This window comes from Anser brachyrhynchus (genome assembly GCF_964034855.1).
Source record: "Anser brachyrhynchus genome assembly, chromosome: 1".
Taxonomy (NCBI): domain Eukaryota; kingdom Metazoa; phylum Chordata; class Aves; order Anseriformes; family Anatidae; genus Anser; species Anser brachyrhynchus.
This window is the reverse complement of record NC_137694.1, coordinates 117,814,503-117,840,763: the sequence shown is the minus strand read 5'-3', so window position 1 is coordinate 117,840,763 and position 26,261 is coordinate 117,814,503. Positions and strand designations below refer to the sequence as shown.

General features: G+C 47.8%; 1 protein-coding gene across 3 annotated transcripts; it reads left to right on the top strand.

Annotated features, from left to right (window-relative positions):
- The first annotated feature begins 13 nt into the window (after positions 1-13).
- RIPK4 (receptor interacting serine/threonine kinase 4) lies at positions 14-20,634 on the top strand. 3 transcript variants are annotated; one of them, XM_080577626.1, is made up of 8 exons: positions 14-315; positions 5,930-6,221; positions 13,432-13,580; positions 14,413-14,462; positions 15,550-15,708; positions 16,692-16,798; positions 17,327-17,579; positions 18,366-20,634. In XM_080577626.1, the coding sequence occupies exons 1-8, from the start codon at positions 134-136 to the stop codon at positions 19,541-19,543; spliced, it is 2,370 nt and encodes a 789-aa protein (XP_080433752.1). In that variant the 5' UTR covers positions 14-133; the 3' UTR covers positions 19,544-20,634. The 3 variants fall into 3 exon arrangements, with proteins under 3 accessions (XP_080433752.1, XP_080433753.1, XP_080433754.1); XM_080577627.1 differs by lacking the exon at positions 14-315 and adding an exon at positions 2,918-3,068; XM_080577628.1 differs by lacking the exon at positions 14-315 and adding an exon at positions 3,122-5,433.
- The last annotated feature ends 5,627 nt before the right edge of the window (positions 20,635-26,261 follow it).

The window sequence follows — 26,261 nt, the reverse complement described above, 5'->3', positions numbered from 1 at the left end:
GGGGCCGGGCCCGGCCCAGGAAATGACGGCGCCGCCTCCCCCCCTCGGCCGCACCTGACTCACCTGGGCCGGCGCGGGGAGGGCGGCGGTGCCGAGCCGAGCCGGGCCGGGCAGGGCAGGGTCGGTCTCAGCCATGTCGCGGGACAGCGGCTCCCCCTGGGCCGTGGGGCTGCTGAGAGCCTTCGAGGAGAGCGAGTTCGGCAGCTGGGAGAAGATCGGCTCGGGGGGCTTCGGGCAGGTGTACAAGGTGCGCCACCTCCACTGGAAGACCTGGCTCGCCATCAAGTGCTCGCCCAGCCTCCATGTGGACGAGAAGTAAGACGGGGACCGGGCACGGTGCGGGGGGAAGGCAGGGTGGAAAGGCTCGGCTGTGCCCGCTTTGGGAGGAGACGCCCCAAAACGTCGGGGATTTCGCTTTTCTTATTTTATTTTATTATTATTTTTTGGTTCACCTACACAGTGCATGCAAATGCGTAACGGCGGTTCAGACGCTTCCGAGGCCAAACTGGGTTATAATGCTGTCCGCCCTGCCGGCGTGACCTTATTTTTGGGGTGGCAAAGCAGGCGGTGTAGCCCAGAGTCACGGACCTTTGGCACTTGCTGGAAAGCGAGCAAACCAGGCGAGCCCAGCCCCGCGCACGCAGCCCGTGGCAGCCACGCGTGTGACCAGACATGGCGAAGACAGCCTCGAAATTAACCATTCCCTGGGCGAACGCGGCCCTTGTCGCACTCAGGTGAAGCCCAGGCCACCACGAGATGTGGTGGGGCCGGGAAGAGCGACTCTCGGCCGCTCGAAGTGGCTCGGGAAGAGCTGCAGCATGGGCCCGCCTGTTCGCTTGGGGCCGCTCGCAAGGCATTTTGCCCTGCCCCGGTCCCGTGCTTCGGTCCTTGCAAAAGGAGTGAAAACACAGAATGAGGTCTGGAGGCCCTCCATGCCTCACGTCTCCTTCCAGGGCAAGGCACCGTTTGGTGGGAACACGCTGGAGCTCGGCCGCCCCCAATGGAGGGCATGGCACGATCCCAAAAGAAGGAGGACGGAGGGTTTTGGGGTAAGCTTTGGAAGCATCCCGCTGTTTTGAGGGACAGCGGTAACTTCCCGACAGGTCAGCATCCGTGCAGGAGGTGGGGAGCGTGGCCAAGTCGCGCTGATGGAGCTTTTCCAGCTCCACCTCGATTGCTGGGATCTCCGCCAGCTCACGAGCTGATTCTGCAGTTCGCTCTTCGGGGTGTGAGGTGGTTGAGTCGCAGAAGGTTTCCCTTGTTGCGGTTCCTGCAGCAGCAGGAGATAAGCTGGCCCGGGACTGATGGTGTTTGTGAGCCCGTCTTCTGCAAGACTGCTGGGGTAGGGGGGCATCTTGCCAGCCTGAATTTGCTGTAGGCATGGCTTACGTAGCAGAGTAAGGGAGATAAGGTGCTCCTCGTTAAAAGGGGAGAGGGAGAATTGAATGTTTGCATAGGGTAACCGTACTGTCTGTGAATAAAATGGAAAAGACCTCAGAGTGGCAGAGGATGCGTTATCTGGTTAACCCACAGGCCCACCTACCACTGAAGCTTCGGAGTAGGTTTCAGGCTTGATGTGTAGCAAGGCCTAATCAAAATAGTACCACAGCTGGCTGATTTTGCCATTGAAATTAAAGCATCCCCTAAAAATAAGGTAGAATGGTTTTTACGCTTTTTATTTGTGGAATATGTTTAGAAACGTGTTCAAAAGTTAATTTTTAGAGTATAACACAAAGGATGCTACTGCCTACTGTAATGTGAATGATTAATTTTGAGAGATGCTACCAAATCTCTGTACTAGTATTCAGTGTGCAATAGAGATCCACCCGTCTTTCAGTGGTTGCGAGGTTTGCAGATGTGAGAGAGATTGTATGAACGTGATGCGTGGTGAACAAAAATGGTTTGGGAATTGGGGAACTTTGAGGGCAGGGGACTCCTGCAGCATGCAGTTCATCTTGGCAATCCAGTTACTGAAACACGGGTGTATTTGTTTTACTACAGAATATATTTCATGCACTTAAGGGGAGTGTTAACTAGAAGTTGGAGGGGTCCTTGGCCTTTGAAAAAGCTGTTTCTGCAGAATAAAACTGAGCTGAGATTGTATATTCGTGTGGTGGGGGGGCACAGACAAAATAAAACACCGCCTCTGTAGTTCACAGGCTGTTCGAGCTGGTTGAAACAAGCCTGTATAATTAAACTGTTAATCCAGGAGATTCACTTGACAAGCCGTTTCTTGGAACTGTCTGGAGACGCAGAGTAAAAATTACCAGTGGTATCAGAAACATTAACTGCATAGCACAGAAGCTTTTTTCTTATTATTTATTTATTTGGTACCACATTAAAACACTGTTTGTAATGGTTTGGTGGTGGTAGCACTCTGTAGTCTCTCCTACTGTGTTTCTGCAGACAGTAGGAGATTTGGAGCAATTCCCTTGGCAATTATCTCACCGGAGAGTGAAGCGGCCTCAAGCAGCAGCAGAATTGAACTTACCGCCAGAAATATTTTTACCTTTAAATCCAAGCCCTCTCAGGCTGTCTAGCCAAATCCCATTTCTAAAACCTTCTTCGTTCCCACTTTCTGTCCCCTGGCGTTGCGTTTCCCACGTGCAGCTCCAGATGCTCTCAAGGTGGGGAGGTTCAGCGTAAACCTGAAGAAAAGAGTGTGTGGTCCAGAAAGGTGGAGGAGGGTACCCCCAGTACCTGCAGTGGAGAAAGTGAAGTCTTTTTTCCTTACGTCTGTTGGCCAGAGCAGAAGTCTGACCTGGAGAAAAAGTGGGCAAGCTCTGCAAGAACAACCTGGAGGTCACGGTGAATTTCTTGTAGCTGAATCTAATCACGCAGGCCCTAACGAGCCCGAACAACGTAACAGTTCCCAGAGAGGGCTCTTGGCTAGATGTGCTGCTTGGTGAGGGTGGCTACCAGGTGCGGAGGTGGAAAGGTACGCCTTCTTGGCTGGGAAAAAATGAACAAAGCCCTCTGCAGGACCTGGCTTTAGAAGTGGAGTGGAACTTAGAAACTGAGCCGGTTTTAGACATTTCTTGCTGTTAGCAGATGCTGCGTATATTCAGGTAGGTGACAAAGGTGACAGTGTCTGTTCTGGCAGATTCTGGATGTGTAGGTAGAACCTGATGCTCGCCTCGCGCTCCTTAAAGAGGAGGACCTGCAGTCCTGCCATACCAGGGCTGTACAGCAGAGATCTGTTAGCAGGTCTGAGGGCTCTGCTAACCTGAAAGAAGGGATTTTCTTCCTTATTCTGGGTCCCAAACATATTCTGCCCTGACCATGCCATGTTTTTTCTTCTCTCGTTCATGTTCTCCTCGGAGGGTCAGTCGTGCAGAGGTCACTAAAGCTGTGAATTGCACAGCAGAGGTGACAGCATGCTCTTCAGTGTCTGCCATGGTGCAGGTGAAAGAGTGCGTGAAAAATCCAGGGGTGTTGTGCTTTTGTGGACCCCCGTCTGCACTGCCAGCAGCCTGTAAAGAGGTAACTGGAGAGGAGCCTGGCGAGGGCTCCCCGGTGAGTTTAAAGTTGTATTTTTGAGCACAGAACACTATCTGTAGGGCATAAAGACTGGATGCATGCAAATGTGAGTACAGTTGTAATTCTCGCAGGTCTTGCAGCAGCAGGGTTTGTGGTACAAAAGTCAGGCCCTGCTGCATCTTCAGGAGAATGCACACAGTGCGGCGGCAGCAGCTCGGCCTGACCCCGAGCGGGAGCAGGGGCTGCTTCGGGGGTGCCCAGGTCCCACGTGCTGATTTAGCCCATGTTTCTAATTGCTTTGAAAATGGCTGATCTGTCAGCATCTTCTCTGGCAGATGCTATTTGCCACCGAACCCAGGGCTAGATCTCTTCCAGTGCGTGCCCCTGTCCCCTAATGCTATGAAATTGTATGTACCCTTAGATTGACAGGAGCTGAGCAGTCCTGGATGCAAACTTTTTAAAATCACTATAATGTTAGAATATTTGGAGGGGGAAGAGGAATGGAGCCAAAGTGGTTAGAGAAGATAATTCTGACTCTCCGGACACATAGGTGCCAAATAAGACGGAGGCTAGTCCTGTGCCTCTTGACTTAGGAACCTCGCAAGCATCTTTTTCCTTTGGAGGGAGGTTTCTTGGTGATTATTCTTAGAATAGTTTCTAAGCACTCTGAGTAACTGAGCAGCATAAAAAAACAGACTTTCATCTTCTAAAACTGAACTTCAGCGATGCCACAGCGTCCTTTGTTGTAGCATTAGCGCTTGGATGTTGAGGGGATGGGCACACTGACAGCGCTGAGGCTGCCAGCGCCAGTAGCACCCTGTGCGGAGTGGAAAGGGGAGGTAAGGACCTTTCATCTCGGCCTGGTGGAGAGGATCTCAGTCTGAGGAGCTGTTTGTGTTAATAGGATTAATGCAAATGCGCTCCGGCACTTGACTAATGATTTAGTTGTATTCTGTCTCTCTTATCTTTTGTCCCTTTTATGTTTTTTCTTTCTTTCCTATTTTCTGAAGCATAAGTGGGGAGTTCTGGTCTGTGTTTGAAACCTGTACTGCAGTGGCTATGCCGGATCATCAGAGGTTTTATTTTTGAATGCTCTGGGTATAGGAAGACCCTAACGGTGGTGATGGTTGCATGTTTGTTTATTTAAACAGACAAATTGGATAAAGGATGCTTGCCTGTTAATTAGTCAATTTATTCACTCAACTATCTGAGCCTGGTCGAAGCAGAAAGGGAAGGTTTTTATTTTGCTGGGAGTGGAAATTATCTCTTCGCTGGGGAAAATAGGTAATTACTAGCAGCTGCTCTCTCTCTCTGATCTTGGTGACTCTTTCTAAGCCCGTCCTCAGCCAGGGAACCCCTGGTCCCCGGCAGCCCAGCGGCTCCTGTTAGGTTTGGGCTGTTGCTGGGTTCTTGCTCTGCCTCGGAGGGCTCAGACGGGTGTTTTACATCGTGACTCCGGCGCTCAGCTCGCTGAAGCCTGGTGAATTATGCTGGCTATGCATGTGGCTTGGGGGCAAGGAGTTGGTTGTGTTATTCACAGGCGCTCCCTTCCAGCATGCCAGAGAGCAAACTGGGTACTTGTCTACAAAGGCAATTATTTCACAAGCAAGTTGCTGTAGGGAGCAGCAGGAGCCAACATGGTTAATGAAGAGAAACGACTTCACTTATCTTTTTTTTTTTTCCTCCCAATATCTTGTCCTTCCCTCTTAAATTGTTTTTTTAGCCTGATCTTTCCTTGGAAAAAGGTCTGCTGCTCCTTGCTAGGTCAGACCCACTGCTAAGGAGAAAAGTTGGGCATATCGGATCGCCGCGGCCCGCGGGTGCTCGGTACCTCCTGAATACCGAGGATTAGCCTTGGACAGGTCGTGTTGCAGTGCCATGGCTGGCTTTGGGTGGAAGGGAGGCTTTCGCCTCATCCCCCTGGTCGCAGCAGGGAGCTTCCCCTCCTAAAGGGTGAGTCCGAGGAGCTCTGGCTGCCAGCCCCGGCTCCGTGCGGTGTCAGCAGGGCAGCTGAAGCGGTGCCGTGCGTGTTGGCTGCTGGTGGGGGCAGCCTCCTGACTCACAGAAAGCTTCTGGCTTTAGCCCCGGGGAGGTACGGCAGTGGTGAACCTGGGCATTACACATCTGGGGCTTCTTCCTAGCAGCGCCGCGGCGGACACATCAAAGCGGAGAGGCAGGCTGTGCGCTGGGGGGATTTGTGCTGCTGAAGTGTGCAGCTTGCCTGCGGTTCGGCAGCTGTGAGCTGTCATTGGCGGCACAAAACCAAGCCAGTAAATGTGACAACGTGCCTGGGGCAGAGGCTGGGGAGATAGTGTGTGGTCCAGCCAGGCAGCGATCACGAAATTTGTTTTTCAGTTTCAGAGTTTCATAGGAAATTAAATGTGTTGTGCGCTTTTTTGGGGGAGCAAGCAGCCACTCCATCCTTTACCATATATTCTCTTCCACGCAGGGAGCGCATGGAGTTACTGGAAGAAGCCAGGAAGATGGAAATGGCAAAGTTTCGCTACATCCTTCCTGTTTATGGCATCTGTAAAGAGCCGGTTGGCTTGGTCATGGAATACATGGAAACAGGGTCTCTGGAAAAGCTCCTGGCTTCCGAGCCTCTGCCGTGGGAGCTGCGCTTCCGAATCATCCACGAGACGGCCGTGGGCATGAACTTCCTGCACTGCATGTCCCCTCCGCTGCTCCACCTGGACCTCAAGCCTGCCAACATCCTGCTTGATGCCCACTACCATGTCAAGGTATGCCTTGGGCGCCCTGAGCCCAAACCCCGCTTCGGGATTTTCCTGCTTCGCCAAGCTCAAAGGCTGGAGAGAAGCCCAGAAGCATTCCTTCTGAGTTAGAAAAATGCCCACCAACCCAACCGCTCCGATCCCCAAACTTGTCTACCTGATTTACGCACCCTTTTGGTACATAAATAGGGGTAGAGTTGCAGGGCCTGCGAGAAGGTGGATGCTAGCACAGCAAACTCTGGTTTTGCGAACCCAGTGCCGCCTTCTACAAACTTCCTTATAGACAAGCCATAAAGCAGGTAAGAACATGGAGAGAAAAGCAGCGTGAATCTCCAAATCATCTCTGCCAGTTCTGCAGCTCCCAGTGGCAACCTTGTTCTGTCTGGGTCCTTCTGGCTTTGTACATTGCACTAAATACCCAAATGTCATGTACAGTGGGAGTCTGAAGAAGCAGAGCCTTCCTGGAGGCAACTCATTGTCTTCTGTCCTTTGCCCAGAGCACATACAATGAAAAAGTATCCCTGTTGTGACTGCTTATGCGTACCAGAGGTCACTTAGGGAAACTTTTCTGGCTCTATCGGCATGGAATTCTTTTTATCATCCTTTTCCAGAGTAAGCTAGCAAATTTGCTGGCCGCCTTTGTTGGAGGTTCTGTTTTGACAGCTGGGCTAAGGAGATTGCTTTCTAATTCTTCTTTTTGGAGAGGAAAGAGACTGAAGTATGCCTTTTCCCTGACTTTTATTTTTTCAAATCAGTAGCCAAATTCTCGAGCTTGGAAGTGCAGGATTAACCATATCTGGCTGATATAATTCAGCACAAGTAGTCACAGATTTTTCAGTGCCGTCATCCATCCTTTCTCTGTCTTCCTGTCTTCCTCAATCTGGCCAATGGCCGTCGGCTTGTTGTACTATTCTAAAAATGAAGTTTTCAGGAAATGGAAACACCTCTCCTGATGTCTTGAGAGGGCTGGAGCCATAAGAAACATGTGCCTAATGGAATCAGTCTGAACATGGTCTCAGCTTTTTTCTAGGCCACTTTATGGTTTACTTGTTAGGATTTTCTTCTTGAGGTACAAGGCAACTACGGACAGTCCTGGTATTACGACCAGAACATCAAGACCTGAACTGTTCAAAGTATATTCCCACACACTGGTGCTCAAAGGCCTTTGTTAAGGATTTATTTACCTAAACTTTATGCACGCTTGCATAACTTCTTAAATTCCTAATTCTTGACTCATCGGTGAACCAAGATGTGAAGGCTGTATTTTTCTCACCATTTCAGAAGGTTGAAATGTTGCCTGATATCTGCCTACTGCATAGCCTATATCTGCACAGTGATGTAATACGAGGGGGCAAAGTGCAAAATGCACAAAAATTTTTTTCAGGTGAGGTCATTGTCAACATCCCTGAAGTGTTGCTGCTTTGTGTTTCGTATGTAGAGCACATTCTTCAGACCCTTTCCATTAAGCTCGGAAAAGAATGGTCTAATCCCAACCTTTTTTCCAGCCAGAGGTCTCTTAGATCTGCAGGCAACTTGGAAACCCCTCCATGCAGTGAAGCAGACATACGAACCCACATGCAAAATAGGAGATGTGCATATTCTGTGAGGAGTCTTCACTTTAAAAATGTGGCCCCAAACCTCCTTTTTGTGTGATGTGAAACTTGTAATTAAATTTCAGACCCTGCAGCTTGATTTAATGTGCATTTTCTAGCTGGAAGGCTAATGAAGCCAATGATTGAAGTGTTTTTACTTTTTAAATGTTAGCGTTAATTTAGTAGGTGACCTGTCCCTAATAGGATCCTAAAGTGTGTGAAGAGATGTTGCAGACTGCAAAAGAAGAGTTTGGAGGTAGGGAGGATTTTTACAAGCTGTTTGCCCTTGAGCCAGGAAACAGACAGACTTACAGTGGAGTACATTAGGAATGCTTCTGTGCCATGTTGCTAGTTAAATGGAAACACACCCTTCTTCTTTTACGAGCACAACGCTTACTGTAAAAACCCCAAGTGAGGATGATGACTAACGCAGTAGTGTTGCACACAACTTATCATCAAGTGGGTGCCTCCGTATCATAAAGCCGTCTCCTGCGTGTTACATAAGTGTGTGTGTGCTGAATTTTGTTATTGGGAGGGTAATTAAGAGGATGAGATTAGCCTGAGCCGGGATGTAGATAGCTGTGTATTTGTTAATTTTCTCAAAGGCGTGCTGGGGGATTCTCTGGTGATTTTAAGTGTATGTATATAACGTGCAACTTAGGATAAGGCTTTGCTGTCCCCTGTAGGATGCCTCCTGCCCTGAAAGGAGTCTTAGTTGGGAGCTCCCTTCCCCTCCGTGTCCTGTTGCATCTGGGTTGCCTTGAGCAGCGTGGTTTCCTTGGGAGGATTACTGTATGCCCAGGCAAGCTTTGCTAGCAACAAACAGCCTGCATTTTTTTTTTCCTTAATTTCAGCCTGTTGCTTCGCTCTCTATCAACGAGATCCACCCTGCCCCTTCCTCCAGTGTTTCACACATGCAGCCTTCCAGTACTTACGGGCTGCTTAACACCTCGCTTTCGCTCACCTCTACCACATCTGACGATCTCGTTCTTCAGCCCTCCGTCCCCTGTACAAAATCTGGATCCCTCCTCCAGCTCCCTGGGATGTGGCAATCCTCGGCGGGGAAGCAGTGCCGCATTCCTGCGCTGCCCTCGCGGCGGTAGTGTGCTCGCTGCTTGGAGATCCCGTGGGATCTCTCTCCAGAGCCCTCCGCAGGTGAATACAGCCCCTGTGCAAAACCTCTCCGCCTGACTTGTTGGCAGCTGCCGTGCCCGCATGCTCGGTTACTGCTGCCCAGGTTTATCTTCTTAGAAGAGTTACTTTTCATTCAGGTTTTTAAAATGAAGCTTGCCTGCAACTTAATACCTTTGGGGAAAAACATTATTGTCCTCGTTTCTCTTATACAGCTTATGTATATAGGTACATACACTAGCAAATCCCACCAGCTATTTTTTATCTCCCAGATTTTCTTTTGAAGAACTTGAATCAGGATGAGCTGGCAGTTCCTTTCCCCTATTTTGCTCCAACTTCAGCCAGTGTGAAGTTTGCTGCTGTGCTGTGCTGGCAGTCCCCAGAGACAACCTCTCCATGTTTAGTCATTTTTCACCTTTATTTCGTTCAGCTGAAGGAAAAGGCAGCAAAATTTTTAGAGTTTGAAGTCAGAAGAAGCCTAGTCAGATGGAAAATTTGTTTGCCGTAAAGCTTCTCCATGTACTGCAGGTCAAGGTAATAGCTGGAGGCCAGGCTGGTGACAAGAGGTTCTCTTTCATTAGAGTAGCTGATGTAGTTAACACAGCCACTTTTTTTTATCAGCTGCAAATCCTTTCCTGTTATTAGAAAGGAGAAGAGGCTTTGTTTCGTGTGTCCCTTCTCCATTTCCCACCCCTCCTGATCAAGGTGTCTGTGCAGGGCTGTTGTTACCTGGCTCTTTGATCCAGGCCAGCTGAGCTGATTCTCACCTCAATCAATTCTCTGTCGTAGTGGCAGAGGAGAGCAAGCAAAACCATCCCTGCTGTGGCAGTGCACATTTATGATGGGTTACAGTGGATGTTTGACCGTGGTTTCTGCTCTTCTGAGGAAAGCAATGCAAACATCTCAGCTAAAACAGATTTTAGAGTTAAAGTTCCGGGACATGTTAGAAAAGGATGGGAATCCAATCTGTTTTAAAAGGACTTTGTTTTGTAGCTAGCTGAAGTCTTTACACCAGTGTTTCTGAACACATGTTTGAAGTTCAGGTGCTAGCTGTGTCTGCGCTTGGAATAAGGAGAATTATTTTGTATTCCCAATTTTTCATATTCCAAATCTATAACCCGTGTAAGTCTTTTAAAACTTTCTTGCATTTAAAAAAAACAAACAAACAAAACCAAAGGTTTCCACCTTGCCCTCAGAAAAATAAAGAAGAAAAAAAACAAAAACAAAAGCCCGTCATCAAAACCCTGTGGACACACACGGTGGCATCCTCAATCACCAAGTGCACAGACAGTTGGGCCAGAAACAAATACCAGGAATGCCAGCAGAGATTAAAAATTAATCTGACCGCTTTATGTTACCTATTTGTTGAAGAAAACCTTTGGGTGAACTCTGCCCCCAAGTCCGTTGTGGTGGATTTGTGAGCATGATTTGCAGAAAAATGACACGCAGCATCAGGAACTGCACGCACTCTTTAGGATGGGCTGTTGGGAGCCATCAGTTTCCAAGCATCAATTTTGTTTCTAGAAGCTAGATCCCTGCACTGCTTGGGTTATATATTGACTACTTTTTTAAAAATAAAAAAAGGAAAAAAAAAAAAAGAGGGGAAAAGAGAGATTTTGGTCTCTACAGAAGCAGTAAAAAAAATGACTCAGCCAACTCAAGCATCTAAAACCTTGCAAGTGAGTGAATTTTAACAAACTGCAATGGAAATGTTTGCCAGCGACAGAAGCAGCTAAACTGCATGCACAGAACACTCGATTTAAACCAAACCACTACAAAGATTTCTGGAAAATGCCCTTCAGATCTGGAGCCTGGCAGTCATGTTGCCGGGCTGCGGGCCGGGGAGCACGTGCAGCTCCCCTCCCCAGTTGCTGCTCACGTGTTTCTTTTCACGCAGCCCTGTAAAAGGCCAAGAGCGTGTGAGCTGTCTGAACACGAACAATCCCACTGCCTGTGTGGGGTTTGGCCCACGTTTCTACTCTTCTTCCTACCCCTTCACCGCGTGTTTTGCATGAAGCAGTCTGTCGCCTCCGTGTCTCCCCTTAGCTCTGCGGATATTAGGTATGCTTCTGAAGCGTGGTGGGATCCATCCGAAATGAGTAAGGCGAGGAGCAAGGCTACAGACTGAGCATGGCAGAGGCATGGGGCAGGTGACAGGGTGGGCTTGGGGCCGGTGGGGACGTGAGGAAGGAGCAGGGCCGCCTGGTGCGGCAGAACCAGCAATCTCAAGGCAGGAGAGAGAAGGCAAATGGCTGCCTTCCACCCACTGCGCAGTTCCCACTGACATTAAAAGAAGCTGCATGACTAACTACCCCATGCAGCGTGGAAAATTTACCCTAAAGGGACTCGTGAAAGCTGCAAGAGCTGTCTGCGGCATCTTGCTCCTTTGTTGCAGCCTGGCAGGTGACAATTCTCTGAGGTCCAGTGCTCTCTGCTGTGTTTGGTGCGACTGAAGCTCTGCTCTGCAGATAAATTTCCTTTTATTTTGTGTAAAACCTAACCCTTTACAGCAGGGTTTGCAACGGGAAGCTGTGCTAGCCTAGAGGGCTGCATGTGGGGTACACCGTGTACTGTAACAGTTTTTTGGTGTGTAGGCTCGAAGTGAGGCCTGTTGTGTGCCTTAGGTGCGTGTGGCATAGCTGGTGGCCCTCCGTAACGCAGCAGGGTCACCGTGCTGCCTGTAATTCATTCTTTCTCTTCACTTCACTTCACTTAACGCAGCAGGAAACCTGGTATTGTTTGGGCAAAGAGGAAGGTGCCTTTCTGTAATTACGCCTGCGTGCCATGTGGATTTCTTGAGGTGTGTGCAACCCTCTGCTTCGCGTTAATCAAAGGAGAGCAGCGCTCCGCCGGGCCGGATCTGTTCGGGCTTGCAGGAGTTGGAGCGTTTACTAACCTGACACCGAGGGCTTGCACGATGCTGGCGGTGTGCTTTTGTGCTCCCGTGGAGCACCAGCTGCCCTCAAATCCTGCGGCTTCCTGGGGCCATCGATTCGGCTCTCCCCGGGGCACTTGGCTTGTTGATCTTGCCTACTCGCTGCCTTTTGGGCCTCCAGCAGGCCCCCTCTGAGAGCACAGCCACACAGGCATGGGAAGCTGCTCCTCCAGACGACTTCACGTTTTTCTCTTCTTCCAAAGTCATTCCTGCGTTGCCCTACAGATTTAAGTTACAGGCAGGCAGCAGGTGGGAACTACCCATGTGCCAGGGTACAGGACTCCTCCTGAAGGTCTCTCTGGAGCTGTTTGTTCCTGGGAGAAGTTCCTGCCGAAGCTGCGTGGGCTGGTTTGTTTGTTTTATGACAAGGGGAGATTCCTAGCATTTGAAGAGTGATGGCTGTGCAGCCTGCCTCGTCTCCGGCAGCGTGGGGCTGGCTGCAGTTTTACCCCTTTCCAATAATGGGGACATGTTACAGCTAGCCTTGTGGTTATCTTTAGAGAGAAGCTTCTGAAAGCGTAAAGCTGGAGCCTCTTTCAAAAAATAAAATAAAGTTGTTTTTTTTTTTTAATTATGCCTCTTGTTTTGAGGGAAAACTTTCTCAAAGGAGAAGCTGTGAAGATCAAAAAGGTGCTAGGGGAATGAGTCATTGAAAAACCTGAGCATTTATTAGATACATAGAATGTAAACGTCTGGTTTTTTTGGTGGTGGTGCTGGGGGGATGTTGCGTGAAGGGCAAATCTTATCTAACGTGTAGACCAAAATCAGTGGGCTGAGTGGTCAAAAAAAGGCTTGGCTCTTCTTGAAATTTCCACTTAGCATAATAGACATTTCTGACCAGTGGGAAATAAGTAAGACAAAGGAAAATTCCTTGCCTATCTGTTTGCTCGATGATTGGTATGCCTTTGAGAGCAAATGAATGCATATTTGTTTGACACTTCAAATTAAAGTGGAGGTGTGTTTTCCTTTTTCTAAACTTGCTGTCACTTGTTTAGTTCATTTCAGCTGTGTTCACTGCGTCACTGCACCGACTTGCTATATCTGCTAGTTGCCAAAAAGAATTCCCTGTGTGGGTTTAGTGTGTGTGTATGTGTGTTTTAAACACTTTGTGCCTCTGGTGTTGGGCTTGGTCCTTCTTGGTATGGTCAGTGGAACAGTGATATCTGAAAGAGCAATTCTCTTGCATTCATTTTCAGACCACGAGCTCGAAAATAGGTGCTCAGAACAGTTCACCATAACGTACAACGTGAAAGGGGGTGGTGAGACCAGGAATTGCATTAACCTGTAGTTTGCACTAGCTGAATTTTGACTGGTTTTAAATTGCAGTAAATTGGCTGACTGTTTGTTGTGTTTGCTGTGTAATGGGCTAACGTGCTGGTGCTTGCAAAAAGCTGCTTATTTTTTTTTTAGCTTAACCATAAAAAGAAAATCCTACCACAGCATAATGCTTCCAGAGTATGCTCGCAATATTTTTTTGGGGTCATCTATCACTCTCTACAGAAAAGTTTTCAGCTCCTCTGAAGTCTAATGGTACTCTCCCCTCCTCCTCTGTCTTTTGCAGATTTCTGACTTTGGACTCGCAAAGTGCAATGGCTTGTCCCATTCCCATGACCTCAGCATGGACGGCTTGTGTGGCACAATTGCATACCTTCCTCCTGAGCGCATCAAAGAGAAAAACAGGTGTTTTGACACCAAACATGATGTGTACAGGTCAGTTAACTGAGAAAACAGCTAAAAAAGGGCTTTAAATTTAAATAAATTAAATTTAATTGAATTTAAAGTCCTCTTTTCTTCTGTTTATAAAACGTAATTGGCCATGAAGCCCCTAACTCTAGTTTGAGCCTCATCTTGCAAAGGCTTGTGTTTAGTTCTCTTTATGCAAAGTCTTTACAAGGTAGAAGACTTTTAACAAACTGCAGCTGATCCTGGTCTTCAGCATTATGGAAATCATTCCAAGTGACATTTATTTATTATCAACTGGCATGGGAGGCACTCTGCCCACCTTTAATTTCCCCATCAAAAGGTACATCCTGACCTACTTTTCTAGTCTGTGACAAAATTCTTAGCTGTCTTTGGTGGATTTCATCACTATCTCTTTGGTTTTTCTTTCATGGTAAGGTTATTAGGAAAAGGAAGTCACAGACGTAGATTAAAAGAATATCATGTTCTAAGAGGAATATTTATATATTTTTTTATAGTTGTCTTGCAGGGTAGAAGTATTAAATAACATCCCTAGTAATTCTTTGCTGCTCTCTGATCTTGTTAGTGTCTTTGTGGAGTAATTGGTAGATGTTAACAAGAAATCAGCAGTCTCTGGCAACTCTGCGTTCACTGCCTCTGGTCCCTCCCTGCACAAACTAGACTTTCAGATCATGGTTCTTGGCTGCATCTCACTGTGTGTGTTTCTCAGCTGAAATGCACACAGAAGTGAAGGCCAAGAAAAGAGAACTTACCAAAACATGTTACGCTTCTGTATAGTAATTTTTTTTGTTTGTGTTTTTTAAAGCTTTTCTAGAAATATATATTTTGTATTTATTTGTAGCTTTTCCATTGTGATTTGGGGAGTTCTTACACAGAAAAAGCCTTTTGCAGGTAAGTCTGATGTGTTGTGGGTTGTGTTGGACTTCTTTTTCCCTTTCTTCCATTGATAAACATGCTTCCCTCCGCACCAGCCCCAGTTTACAAGTATGATGCATGTCCTCCAAATTCCTACAGTCTTATGCCATAAGCATATGTAAGATCTCAAATGCCAAGCGTAATTTTAAGTCCTCCTTTGACCTACATCCTAAAAGCAGAACCTATGGTGCCACGGCATGCCCTGATGTGCACCTTTTTTTGTAGTTTGCTGTCGTTTTTGTTGTAGTTTGCTGTACTGATCCATGTCAGTGCGTGGCCTGCTCAGACTTCTGACAGACGTTGGTGGCCAGCAAGGAGCAGTTCAGGGCAAAGCCAACTGGCAGGCAGCCATCCTGTTTTCAGAAACAGCTTCTCTGTAGAGAGGTTCTGGAGTTTATTTGTAGATTGTGGGTACAGATTTAAAAAAAAAGAAAAAAGCTGCCTGTGAGAGTAAGCTTTGTTCCGCCCCACAGTAAATGTACCAATCTACAGGCAGTTATTTATTCTTTATGACTATTTTCCTTTGTATGCAACTAGCCTATGTATAGCAAACGTGTTTGAGCAGGTTCCAGTCTAGTGTTCATTTTTCTTCTAGTGAGAGATCCCGTTTAGCCCAGTGGTTTACTTGAGAATCAAGAGCCTCATTGCTTCACTGCTTGACCTGTGGTCTTTTTTACCTTTGTGAAAAGTTCAGGTATCTGGTCTACGTGAAAACTGTTCTTCAGTTTTCTTATAGCAGATACGGAAATCCAAAGAGAAATAGCAAAGATCTGTTTTGGTGCTGTTTTTTCTTTGGTTCTGCACCTTTTATGGGCAGAAAAAGCATGCAGTCTCTTACTGACGATTGATTTTAACTGATAACTGGAAGTAGATGTTACTGTGTTGCTGAATATGGTGTGGAAGAATAGGTACGATTTTTCCTTTTTTCCTGTTGGTAAAGAAATCTAGAAAAAATATTGCATGAAGAACAAGTTTTTGCCTAGTACACTGTTAATGCTGTTAGACAAAAGAGAAATCCTTCCTTTTGCTGAGAGAGCTTCATTTGTGTGTTTTTGCTTTACAGAGGAAAACAACATTTTACATATTATGGTAAAAGTAGTTAAAGGCCACCGCCCAGAGCTACCTGCTGTTTCCAAATCCAGACCTCATTCATGTAATAACTTGATCAAACTGATGCAAAAATGTTGGCAAGATGATCCTGGTGAACGGCCAACATTTCAAGGTAAGATTTCCTCGTAACTTGGCTGCCTATTTCTTCTTCTATGAGTCATGTTATTGCTCAGGACTCTGCTAATCCTTGGGGTAAATGCTGTGAACCTTTGTGACAGAATAAACAGAGCACATTGTATGGGAGAGACAATGATACAGGCCACTTATTCATTCATGGAGGAAGAGATTATCTGGGGACAAGTCTGACCATGACAGCGTTATGTAAACACGTCAGGAATAAGATCTGTACTGAACCAGTTGATCCATTTAGCCTGTACCTTGAGGGGAGGTGGTTTATGTTCAGTTCTGATCGTTTGTATCAGGGTATATGCCTGCCAAGCTGGACTTGGTGTGCTTTTTTAGCATGCCAAAGTGTTGAACACCCTGGCTCTTGAAATACACCATTGTGTGCTAAGAAATGGAATTGTCTTCTTGTTACAAAACAATTTGTGCTGTTGTTTTTCTGCCTATAAAAAAGGCAGCTCTGCTCAAAGGTTTGAACTTATCCAAAGCACCTGTTATGAATTGAGATGTGCAGAAGAGTGTAGCAAGTACTATCTAGTAGCTTTTTTTTTTTGCATTAATGACAGAGATTTGCGTCTTCCCCCCACCTGCTTTCCTATTCCTGCCCAAACAAAGTATGGGAACTAATGTGAAGAGGTATCGCATCTTTTTGGAACATATTTTTAAGTCTGCCAGCAGTAGACTAGTTTACAGTCCTGTGGTGTGGCCACCACGTGCCATAAGTCTGGTCTGAATGTGAAAGTGAGTTGTTCAGTCAGTCATTTGCACTCTTTGCTTAGCTGCAATTCTGTACCTACTGATGAGGTGCTACATGGAATAGCCAAAACAGGAGTCCTTCTCCTAGAATATCAAATAGTCTTTAAGCTCTAGTGATAAGAAAAGCAGCAGGGCATCTCAGGAGAAGACTCCTGTTTAATAACAAACAAACAAGACAAAACAAACAAACAAAACCCTGTCTGTCTGTCTTCAAAGAAATCACTTCAGAAACAGAGGCCCTCTGTGAGAAACCAGAAGATGAAACAAAAGAAATGATAGCTGAGGACCTGGACACCAAGAGCTCCCCGAAGCAACGGTCTGAGGTATTTTCTCCTTCTATCTAGTGTTAAAGTGCACTTTTTTTCCTTTTTTTTTTTCTTTTTTTCTGAGAAGCAGGTTCTTCTGTGACCTGTACTTTCCAAACAACCTTCTCTTTGCTGCTTTTTAACACCTTCTTGCCTGGTAGAACTGGGTCTTGCTGAAGGCCTGGAATGCAGAAGTGGCAGCAGATGTATGGATCAGCCACACAGAACTGAGTGCCAGTGGATCCTTGGACTGCTGAGGGACAACAGGACAGTTAGGAAGTAAAGGCTGGAACTATGTGGGTGTGTCTGATCTTAAAAAACGCTGTAGAAAAAAGAGCCATGTGGCTTTAGTGGCTGTGAGTGTACTGATGAAAGCTTCTCTCCCGCATCTAAAAGTTTTCAGTGGCCTTATTTGTAGGATTCATTTAGCAAGAATGGTGCCTAAAGGGTACCTGCAAGCTAACAAAATGAGGTTTCCTCTCATAGAAGCTCAGACTCAGTTTTCCTTACTGACCTTTCTAAAATGCTTGTGCGCTTCTCTTGAAGGGGATGTCTGCGTTATCCCAGCCGAAACAGGAGCCTGTTCTAGCATCAGTTAAGGATTACAGTCTCTCAGAGTTGCTGTCCCAGCTGGATTCAGGGATTTCACAGACTATGGAAGGCCCTGAGGACCTCAGCCGCAGCTCTTCTGAATCCAAACTTGCTGCAAGTGACAAGCGGCTTTCAGGAGTTTCATCTGTAGATTCCGCTTTTTCATCCAGAGGCTCCCTTTCCCTTTCCTTTGAAAGAGAGAGTTCAGGTAATGGTTGGGTTTTTTTGTTTGTTTGTTTTTGTAATTGTTTGGACTAGGGCATGGGAGTTGGTGGGTCAGAGAGTGGTCATATGAAGAATAACATTCTGGAAATCACTGTTAGCCTTCCTTTCTACTGCTGTCAGCACTACAAATTTGTTTACGGGAGGTAGTTATTTAAAGAAAATGAGTGAGGAGGCTCCTAAACACGGTCTAATGAGAAACAATAAATCTCACTTACTTTTGAAAACAAGTGACCTAAATTCCCATCAAAGCAATTACAGAATCAGACATGGAAAGGCTGGTTGGAAGGGAGGTCACCTAGTCTAGCGTCCCGCTCAGAGTGGGACTAAAGCCAATGCCACGTCAGGTGAGATGAGCTTGTGGCTTCTTCAGTTATACAAAGCCCAAGTCTGAGCACCTGTCTTTTGAGAAGGCTCAAACAACTTTCTCAGCAGCTCCCCTGAACATTGTAATAAGGACCCCCCTGTTGAGCGTTTTCAGTCTGCACTACAAAAAACAGGTGTCTACTTTCCACTTCGGCAAAGTACGATCAGTGCAGGGAGACCAACCACAGCATCCTTTGTTCATAGTTTCATTGGAAACAGGAGAAGGACAAGTGTAGGCTCCAAATCTGACCTGTAAAATGGTTCTGAAACTTCTGCAGGTATGGCAGCGGGAAGGGGAGGCAGTTTTTGCAGTCTGAAGTCACTGCTGAAGCCACCAGCTGTTCTAGCCAGGGGCATGTAAGGATTGGCAGGTATCAGCATTGTGATGTTGTCTTTTTCCATCTAGATATTGGTACTACAGACATACAGAAAAGGAAGCTAACGGAGGCCATTTTAGCTGGAGACACCAGCAAGCTGATGAAGATCCTCCAGCCTCAAGACGTTGATATTGTTTTAGATGGGAACTACAGTCTTTTGCACTTAGCTGTTGAAGCTGGTCAAGAAGAATGTGTCAAATGGCTCCTCCTCTACAATGCTAACCCTAACCTCACCAACAAGAAAGGATCCACTCCTCTTCACATAGCCATTGAGAAGAAAGTTAAAAGCATTGTGGAGCTGATTATGGCAAGGAAAATCAACGTTAATGCCAAAGATGAGGATCAGTGGACTGCTCTTCACTTTGCTGCCCAAAATGGGGATGATTTCAGCACCAAAATGCTGCTTGATAAGAATGCATCCTTGAATGAGGTAGATTTTGAAGGCAGAGCCCCCATCCACATAGCCTGTCAGTATGGCCAAGAGAATATTGTGCGGATCCTGCTGAGAAGAGGCGTTAATGTGAACATCAGAGGAAAGGATGACTGGGTGCCCCTGCACTATGCTGCCTGGCAGGGTCATCTCCCCATCGTAAAGCTCCTGGCCAAGCAGCCAGGTGCAAACGTAAATGTGCAGACCGTGGATGGAAGGACCTCGCTTCACTTGGCTGCTCAGCGAGGACACTACCGCGTCGCTCGCCTTCTCATAGACCTGGAGTCAGATGTCAACATACCGAATGCGCTCTCGCAGACTGCTCTCCACATAGCTGCTGAAACGGGCCACACAAGCACGTCGAGGCTGCTCCTTAAACACGGTGCAGACATCGAGGCGGCAACGGCGGAAGGATGTACAGCTCTGCACTTGGCCTCTCGCAGTGGCCATTTAGCAACGACGAAGTTGCTGATAGATGAAGGGGCCAGTGTTCTGGCCAGAGGCCCTTTAAATAGGACAGCGTTACATCTTGCTGCGGAAAACGGGCACTCTGAAGTAGTAGAAGAACTCGTCAGTTCAGGAAATATCAACGTTTCTGATGATGAGGGGTTGACAGCTCTTCATCTGGCTGCACGAGGAGGGCACACAAAAACAGTGGAGGTTCTTCTGAAGCACGGGGCGTTCACTGACATGCAAAGACCCACATTTCAGACCCTGCTACGGCTTGCTCAGCAGAGCAGTAATAGCTCAGTTACTGTCTTGTTAAGTGAGACTTAATCGAAAGGTACGGGACTTGCTACCTTTCTACCTGGTGTGAGAAGGTTGCTGGAGCTTGACTCGTGAGGGCCTTCTCCAGCTGTGCAGTGACCTGCTGCTCATCAGCAGTGTCAGCAGATGGACTGAGGGGCAGCCAGCAAGAAGCTACTCATGCTCGAGTGTGTGAGTGAGGGCGCACATGGACTAAGGCCAAATACAAGTTTAAGAGCTGGAGTGCATCACACCGTGGTCTGGATCATCCATTGCGAGTGTGCCTGCCCGACCTGTATAGTAATATTCCCCTCCCAAGGATGTTGTGAGAGTAGGATGCAACTCATGGGTTCCCCCCTGCTTTTTTTTTTTTTTTTGACATGCTGAACTAATTTAAGAACTAACATTCTACTTTCTGATTTTCCTCAGAAAAAGGATGGGGTAGATTTCTGGCTTATTGCAGTGATCTATATTTTGGGCTTAAAGCCTCTTATGATAAAATAAACCCAACACAAATCTGCTTGAAATGAATGCAAGAGAAAAGGAAAAGGCTGTTTAAGGTATAGTTAATCATGAACCCTGGCTAAGTTTCATCGTCAGAAGGTACTCTGTTTAATGGAGACACATTGTTTACAGATTTCCATGTAATCAAAACAGTTGAGGCAGACTATCATTAACAAGGAAGGATCCCAACGACACATAAGCAGAAGGAAGAGCTTATAAATATCTTTATATACAGCACCACCTCGTATGTGTTCTGAGATCACTAAGCTGAACTAGGTGCTTGGTGGTTTGTCTCAAAAATTCAAAAGTTAAAGATTTCATACTGGACTGCAACAGGATGGTATATTTTAACATCATTATATGTATTTGCAGAACAATGTTTGGAGGAATATGTTAGAGAACTATACCAGCCATGCCACAGTACATGTCCTAGGAGAATGAACTGTGTGTTGACTACACTGATATACTGTGTATATAGTATTTCTACCTGTTGTATGCTTTTTTTTCTACTGAAGAAAATAGATTGCTTAGAGTGGGTATGTTTTAATACACCTTTTAATTTCACTCTTTTCAAAGTTCAAATGTGATACATTATTAATAAAAGATTGTGTTCGATACCTGCTTGTATTTTGTAGTTTTTAAAGCGACTGAAAACCCAGCAGCCAGCAGCAGCACGCAACTGTAATGTGTTTAATGATGCTGAAGGCAAAATAGTTGAGTTGTAAGGCTCTCCTGTTTCTACATTCCCCTTAGGTTTTGCACAGTAGGTTGGGAATTTGAAAGAATGGGAGGTGTTACAGACATTTATAGAATAAAGACTCGCATAACCTAGCCCGTATGTGCCAAACGCTTTGATATACAACTGGGATGCTTTCCTCTAACGCAATAACTGTTGAGGGAGTTTGGTTTTCTTTCCCATTTTGAAGCAAATCAAAGGCTTCTGCGTCTTCCCTTTGTCACTAAGTGCTGTGACTCCTGGGCTGCTCCCCAGCAGGGCATTCCCACTATGCGTGCCACAGGGCAGGCACGTGTGTTGTGCTTTGCTCCTACCTCCTGGGGAGCCATGCTGCTCCTGCTTTCAGGACCTTTGTTGCACGTACCTGGCATGCGAATGCCAATGCCACCTCAGTATCTGATTTTAGGAGTCAAAGTGAGCCTGTGGGAATCTAGCCTGAAAGTCAATACTTTGTTTTTTCTTTTTTTTTAAAAAAAAAAAAGCTCTCATTGGTAGCAGTAGTAGCTGAGGGCAATAAAAAAGGAGGGCAGGTGCTTGCAGAGGGTGTTTGCTGCTGCTTGGGACTGTTCGTGGCTACAAGTAGGGTTCCTCCCTGTACCTGCCTGCAACTCCCCTAGCTAAATTTCCTGTAGCGTAGGGCTTCTCACTTTATATAGGTGTATAGATGTGAACTGCTCCGTATTCAAGACATTTCATTGCCTGCCTAATGAAACCATATTAAGGAGTTAGGTAGTGAAGCTGAGCTCATGCCAATATATGGAGGTCACAAAGCAACATATCCCTTACCTGAGCATAGCAGTCACAGCTAGCTTACTAAACACGAAGGCAGTGAAACTTCTCCTTAAAAAAACAAAACCATCGTAATTTTCTTACTGCTTCCTTCAACCTCTTTTGAGACCAAAGCAGTTGTCATGTTTCATGAAGCTGTACTTCATCACTATCTTCATACAGAAAAGTTAGCCACAGAGCTCTTACTCTCTCAAGTCTCTGTGCCACTGTGATTAAACATTTGGCTTGGCCTGGGACACACCATACACTTCTGTTTCAAAGTCCTCCAAACAAACAGATTTGAGATACTTTAATTCCAGTGGTATTTGCCTGAACTTCAAAAGAAGAGCTGTAGGACTAGGTAACAGCAGTCTTGTGCCTCCTAATAATGCCAGTGCATGCCAGCTAGACAAAGGGAAAGTACACTTATGCTTTTAAAACAACTCAAGCACTGCTTCGCCAGTACATTCCTTCAGTGCCTAATAATAATAGCGCATTAGCTTCTAATTAAACATGAAGCCACACTTATGAGTCTTTATTTTCCATGCAGTCTTTCACAATAACAGGCAACAGCTATGTATTACATAGAAGGCAGCAGAGCTTGTCACTGGGAAAAAAACAACGAAGGGATTGCCCGACGTGCTGCCAGTGTTGTAGGGGGCATTTTTCCCTGTGATCCAGCCTGCCTTGGGGGCAGGAGGGGTGAAATAACAGCATGGCGCTGTATTAGCAGTAACGCAGCAATTATGAATTACTGTTTTGTAAAGGTCTCCTGCGGGTGACTTTCCTGGTCACGCATGTGCTGCTCGCTGGCTGGCTGAAGTCCCAGCTGGACTGCTGACCTGGAGCTTACAGGTTTTTCTTTCCCTTTTCCAAACCTTAGCCATGTTCCTTAAAAACTACCTGAGAAATACTCAGGATGGCCCATGGGTGATACCTGGCCATGTCGCTATGGCTGAGCACGCAGCTGTTGACTTGTTTTAGACTGCTTGCCTACAAAAAAAAAAAACTCCAGGTAAATAAAAATGTATCTATAACCCCCCAGGCCCCACTATAACTGCACAGTTGGTATCAGATGAGTTATTTTTTCTCCTCCAGTTGTCCGGTTGTACAGAGCTGCACGGAGGCTGGAAGAAAACCTGCTCCCTGCACTGCTCTCCACCAGCTTCCCTCCCTCACCCTCCGCTCACGCCCTGAGACAGGCAAAGGCAGGGGTGGGAGCCATCGCCTCACACACAGCCTCTGCCCACTCAGCCCTCTGGCTCGAGCAATCACGCAGCCCCCTAAAAGCACACAAAACCCCTGTGTGTTTGGTGAATAGGTTCGGTTTGTGGCGTGAAAGCAAGGGGGGTGCTGCCGATGGGCTCTGGCTGCCTGGTGCTGCTCCCTGCAGCACGCCAGGGCTGGCAGGAGCTGGGCCTGGCAGCAGGGACCGTGCCTTGCACCACTGCCCTGACCCAGGCCTCCGCCACCGGGGGCCGAGGCAGCCCCCGGTGCATGCCCTGTCTTCCTGGGAGCGTGTTCCCAGCACCCGCTAGGGTTATTTACCCGCTCCTCAGAGCGAGGAGCTGCAGCGCCGTGTTTCTACAGGCCTCGAGAGGACTTGACAAGCCTGCGGTTCAAACACGCTTGGCGGCAGGCGAGGGGAGAGAATTGCTGGGCGATTGCAAAGAGGCCCGGAGGCAAACCTCAGCCCTTTCATTCCTGCCTCCTCGCTTGCACCACCTCGGCTCCGGGCAGCAGAGCTGCCAGAAAAACAAGGCGTGTGGGAGCCGCGCTGCACCGCCAAGGTCTCCTTCGGCGGAGGGGTGAAAACCCGCACGAGAGAGGTGCTGAGCTGCTTTGCATGCGAGTCCTGGGGCCCATGGTTTCTGATAAGATGTCAGCAGCACTCAGCCCGTCCTGCTCTTTGGCCAGAACCGCTCACACGTGCGCCCAGGTCTCTGCATGAAGCCTTCGACTGCTTTTGCAGCAGAGGCTGGGTAGTGCAGGAGGCTGTGTGGCCGCCACGCTCTCCCCGCTTTCAAGACGTGCTTCCAGCCCCAGGCTGCAGCCAAATACCAAATAACATCTCCAGGGACCCAAGCCGGGGAAAGACTCCCAACCTAAAGCTCCTGCTGATTAAACCGAGGGCAGCGGCGCAGGAAGCTGTTTCAACAGAGGAGGGAGCAGAGGGCAGATCCCGACATGTCGGGCGGCCTCGATAACGCCGCGGCTCGGCGTCACGGGATGCTGGCAGCCAGACACGGGGCAGCTGTTGCAGGGCAGACTACAAGCGGCACGGGGAGGTGGCTCCACAGCTTTGCTTCATCAGGGAAGCTGTGGCAGGGAGGCTGAGGTGGGGAGGCTGCAGCAGGGAGGCTGCTGGCACGAAGCCTGCCTATCTATCCTGGTCTGGCCAGCAGCACCTTTGCTGCCACCCTCACCCCATCAGGGACATCAAGATCTTGTAGGGGACCGCACACTAGGCACTTAAGAAAAAAATTGAGGGTTGAAATCGCTGCCGCCGCCGCCACCTTATTTGCCTTTTGTTTTTGAAATGCTGTGGGAGAGAGTTTCGGGCTTTCCATTGCAATTATGTAGAGCAAAGACCATTTAAAAGCTAACAAAGAGCAACTTGTGACCTGCACAGAAACGGCTTTGGGAGGCTTGAGAAGAAACATGCAAAGGCACAAAATAGATACTAAACCTATAGCAATGACAAGGGGAAAGACACCCCGCACTCTTCCCTGGAGGGCAAATGGGCAAGGGTCCATTTGCAGGCGCTGCCCCAAAGGTTTTGCCCCTGCATCTTCCTGGAGAGGGGGCATTGGCCAGCCAAGTGGAGGCAAGTGTCAGTGACCTGTAGCTGTCATGACAGAGCATCCTCTGAATGCAGTCTGCCCTGTGGAAAAGCAAGAGGCAGTGCAAGATGGCTGCAGAGAGCAGCCCCTGGCCGCGACAGGATGAAAATGGGGCTGCAGACTCACAGCATGGCACGAGAGAGGACCTTGCCGACTGAGTGACACCAGTCTCTGTCACTTCGTTGGATCAGAGGAAATCCTGGCAAAAACAGTTTTCACCTGAGCTCATGCCCTGACTCTGCCTCAAAAGGGCCAGGTCCAACACATTTCCTCTTAATCTTTTTAAATAGGATCGCTTTCCTCAGTCCACAAACAGACTATGCATGCCAAGTCCAGTACTGCCATTCCTGATGTTTGCTGTGTGTTTTAAAACCACTGGTGGGGCTGGCTTTGTCCCAGCATCATCTTGCTTTTTGCAGAGATGCTTGGCTAAGGGCGTTGTAGGAGATTAAGCAGGCCACAGTGATAATGGACACTGGGGACTTTTATCAGAGTAGCTATATGTAAAAGTATATGTACAATGTGGTTTGGACATTTGCGAATTGAAGTCTAGTAGTTCATGTAGGGTGAATATAAAGGCTGACTTCAGTCTAACCTGTATTCCCTCTGCCAGTTTCAGGGGCTCACAGAAATCTCTAGTGTCTTCTTTTAAATATATATGTATGCATATTAATGTAATCAGCAGGATAGTCCATGCCAGCTTGAAAAAGATGCTTGATGCCTTGAGAGTAACTTAGCCTTGACCACCAGCTCCCCAAAGTACAAAAGCTTTTATTCCCCTGTATCTTCCCACTCAGTTCTGATTCTTGAGGACAGCAGCATCCCTCAGCCCGGAGCAGCCCTGGACCATTCTCCCTCCACTTCCAGCTGGGGCAGGACCTCTAGGACACGCAGGAGGTGCCTGGCTCTCTCCCCATGTCAAAGCGCCTGTTTTTTTCCACACAAGGCAGCCTGCAGAGAGTTGTCTGGAGGGAAGGGAGGAGGAAGCTGCACAGCACAGCCACTGCTATAGCAGTAACCGTGGCTGGGGGGAGCAGAACAGCAAAGGGACACCCAGTGCCGATGAGCAGCTGGGGCTTCTCTTTCCACTCGACCCAGGGCTGTAGTTGGATGGTGGTTTGTTAAGGAAAGACAGCACAGCTCCACCAGGTTCTGACTCAAACCACTGACAGCACGACCCTAGTTCTCCCCTTGCCCTTAGCCCTTCCATCTTTGGCTCTGCCAGTATTGGGTAAAGAGAGAAGAGCAGCAAAAAACACCCTCCCAGACCAGTGACGGCAAGAGGGCTTTCTGCCTGGCCTGTCTTCTGCAGATGGTGGGGATGGCTTCTTCAGACGCCATCTCCTCTCCTCCTTTCTCCACCATGGGTGATAGGGGTGATGCTCTGTGGCACCACGCAGCCTCCTTCTAGCCAACAGTCCCGTGCAAGCACAAAGGCACCCCAAAATACCCCCACAGGGCTTAAAAGCTTGTTGTTTCTGTGTAAAAGCCCCAGAACCGTGGGCCAAGGTGTGCCACACAGGGCCCTCGTGCATGCCACCAGCCCGCAGGCAGGGCACTCCCTCGGCCGCTCTCCCACCCTCCCCTGCCCTTTGCTCGACAGCTCCCCAGGAGACGTGTCGCACATGCACACAGGTGTCACCACAATGCGTTACAGCTTCCCAGAGGAAGACCCGACCCGCTCAGCCCCGTAGTGAGCACGCACCAGCCCCGGCTGCCGCTGCGTCCCTGCTGCAGTTTGCAAACAATTAGCCGGGACGTGGGGCAGGGTGAGGCTGGGCGAGGTGAGAGACCAGAGGCAATAAGGATGTGATCTGAAGCTATTCCTGCTTTTTAATGCGGCTGTTTCTTCACTTTGATCACAGGGACGGCCCGGTGTGTGTGCATGTGTACCTAC

What these genes read in the sequence shown, in the direction of transcription:
- RIPK4 (XM_080577626.1), top strand. Translation starts at nt 134, where the DNA reads ATGTCGCGGGACAGCGGCTCCCCCTGGGCCGTGGGGCTGCTGAGAGCC. An exon ending in ACCAAACATGATGTGTACAG is followed by an intron (nt 13,581 to 14,412) that starts GTCAGTTAACTG and finishes ATTTATTTGTAG; the next exon opens with CTTTTCCATTGTGATTTGGG. An exon ending in CTTTGAAAGAGAGAGTTCAG is followed by an intron (nt 17,580 to 18,365) that starts GTAATGGTTGGG and finishes TTTTCCATCTAG; the next exon opens with ATATTGGTACTACAGACATA.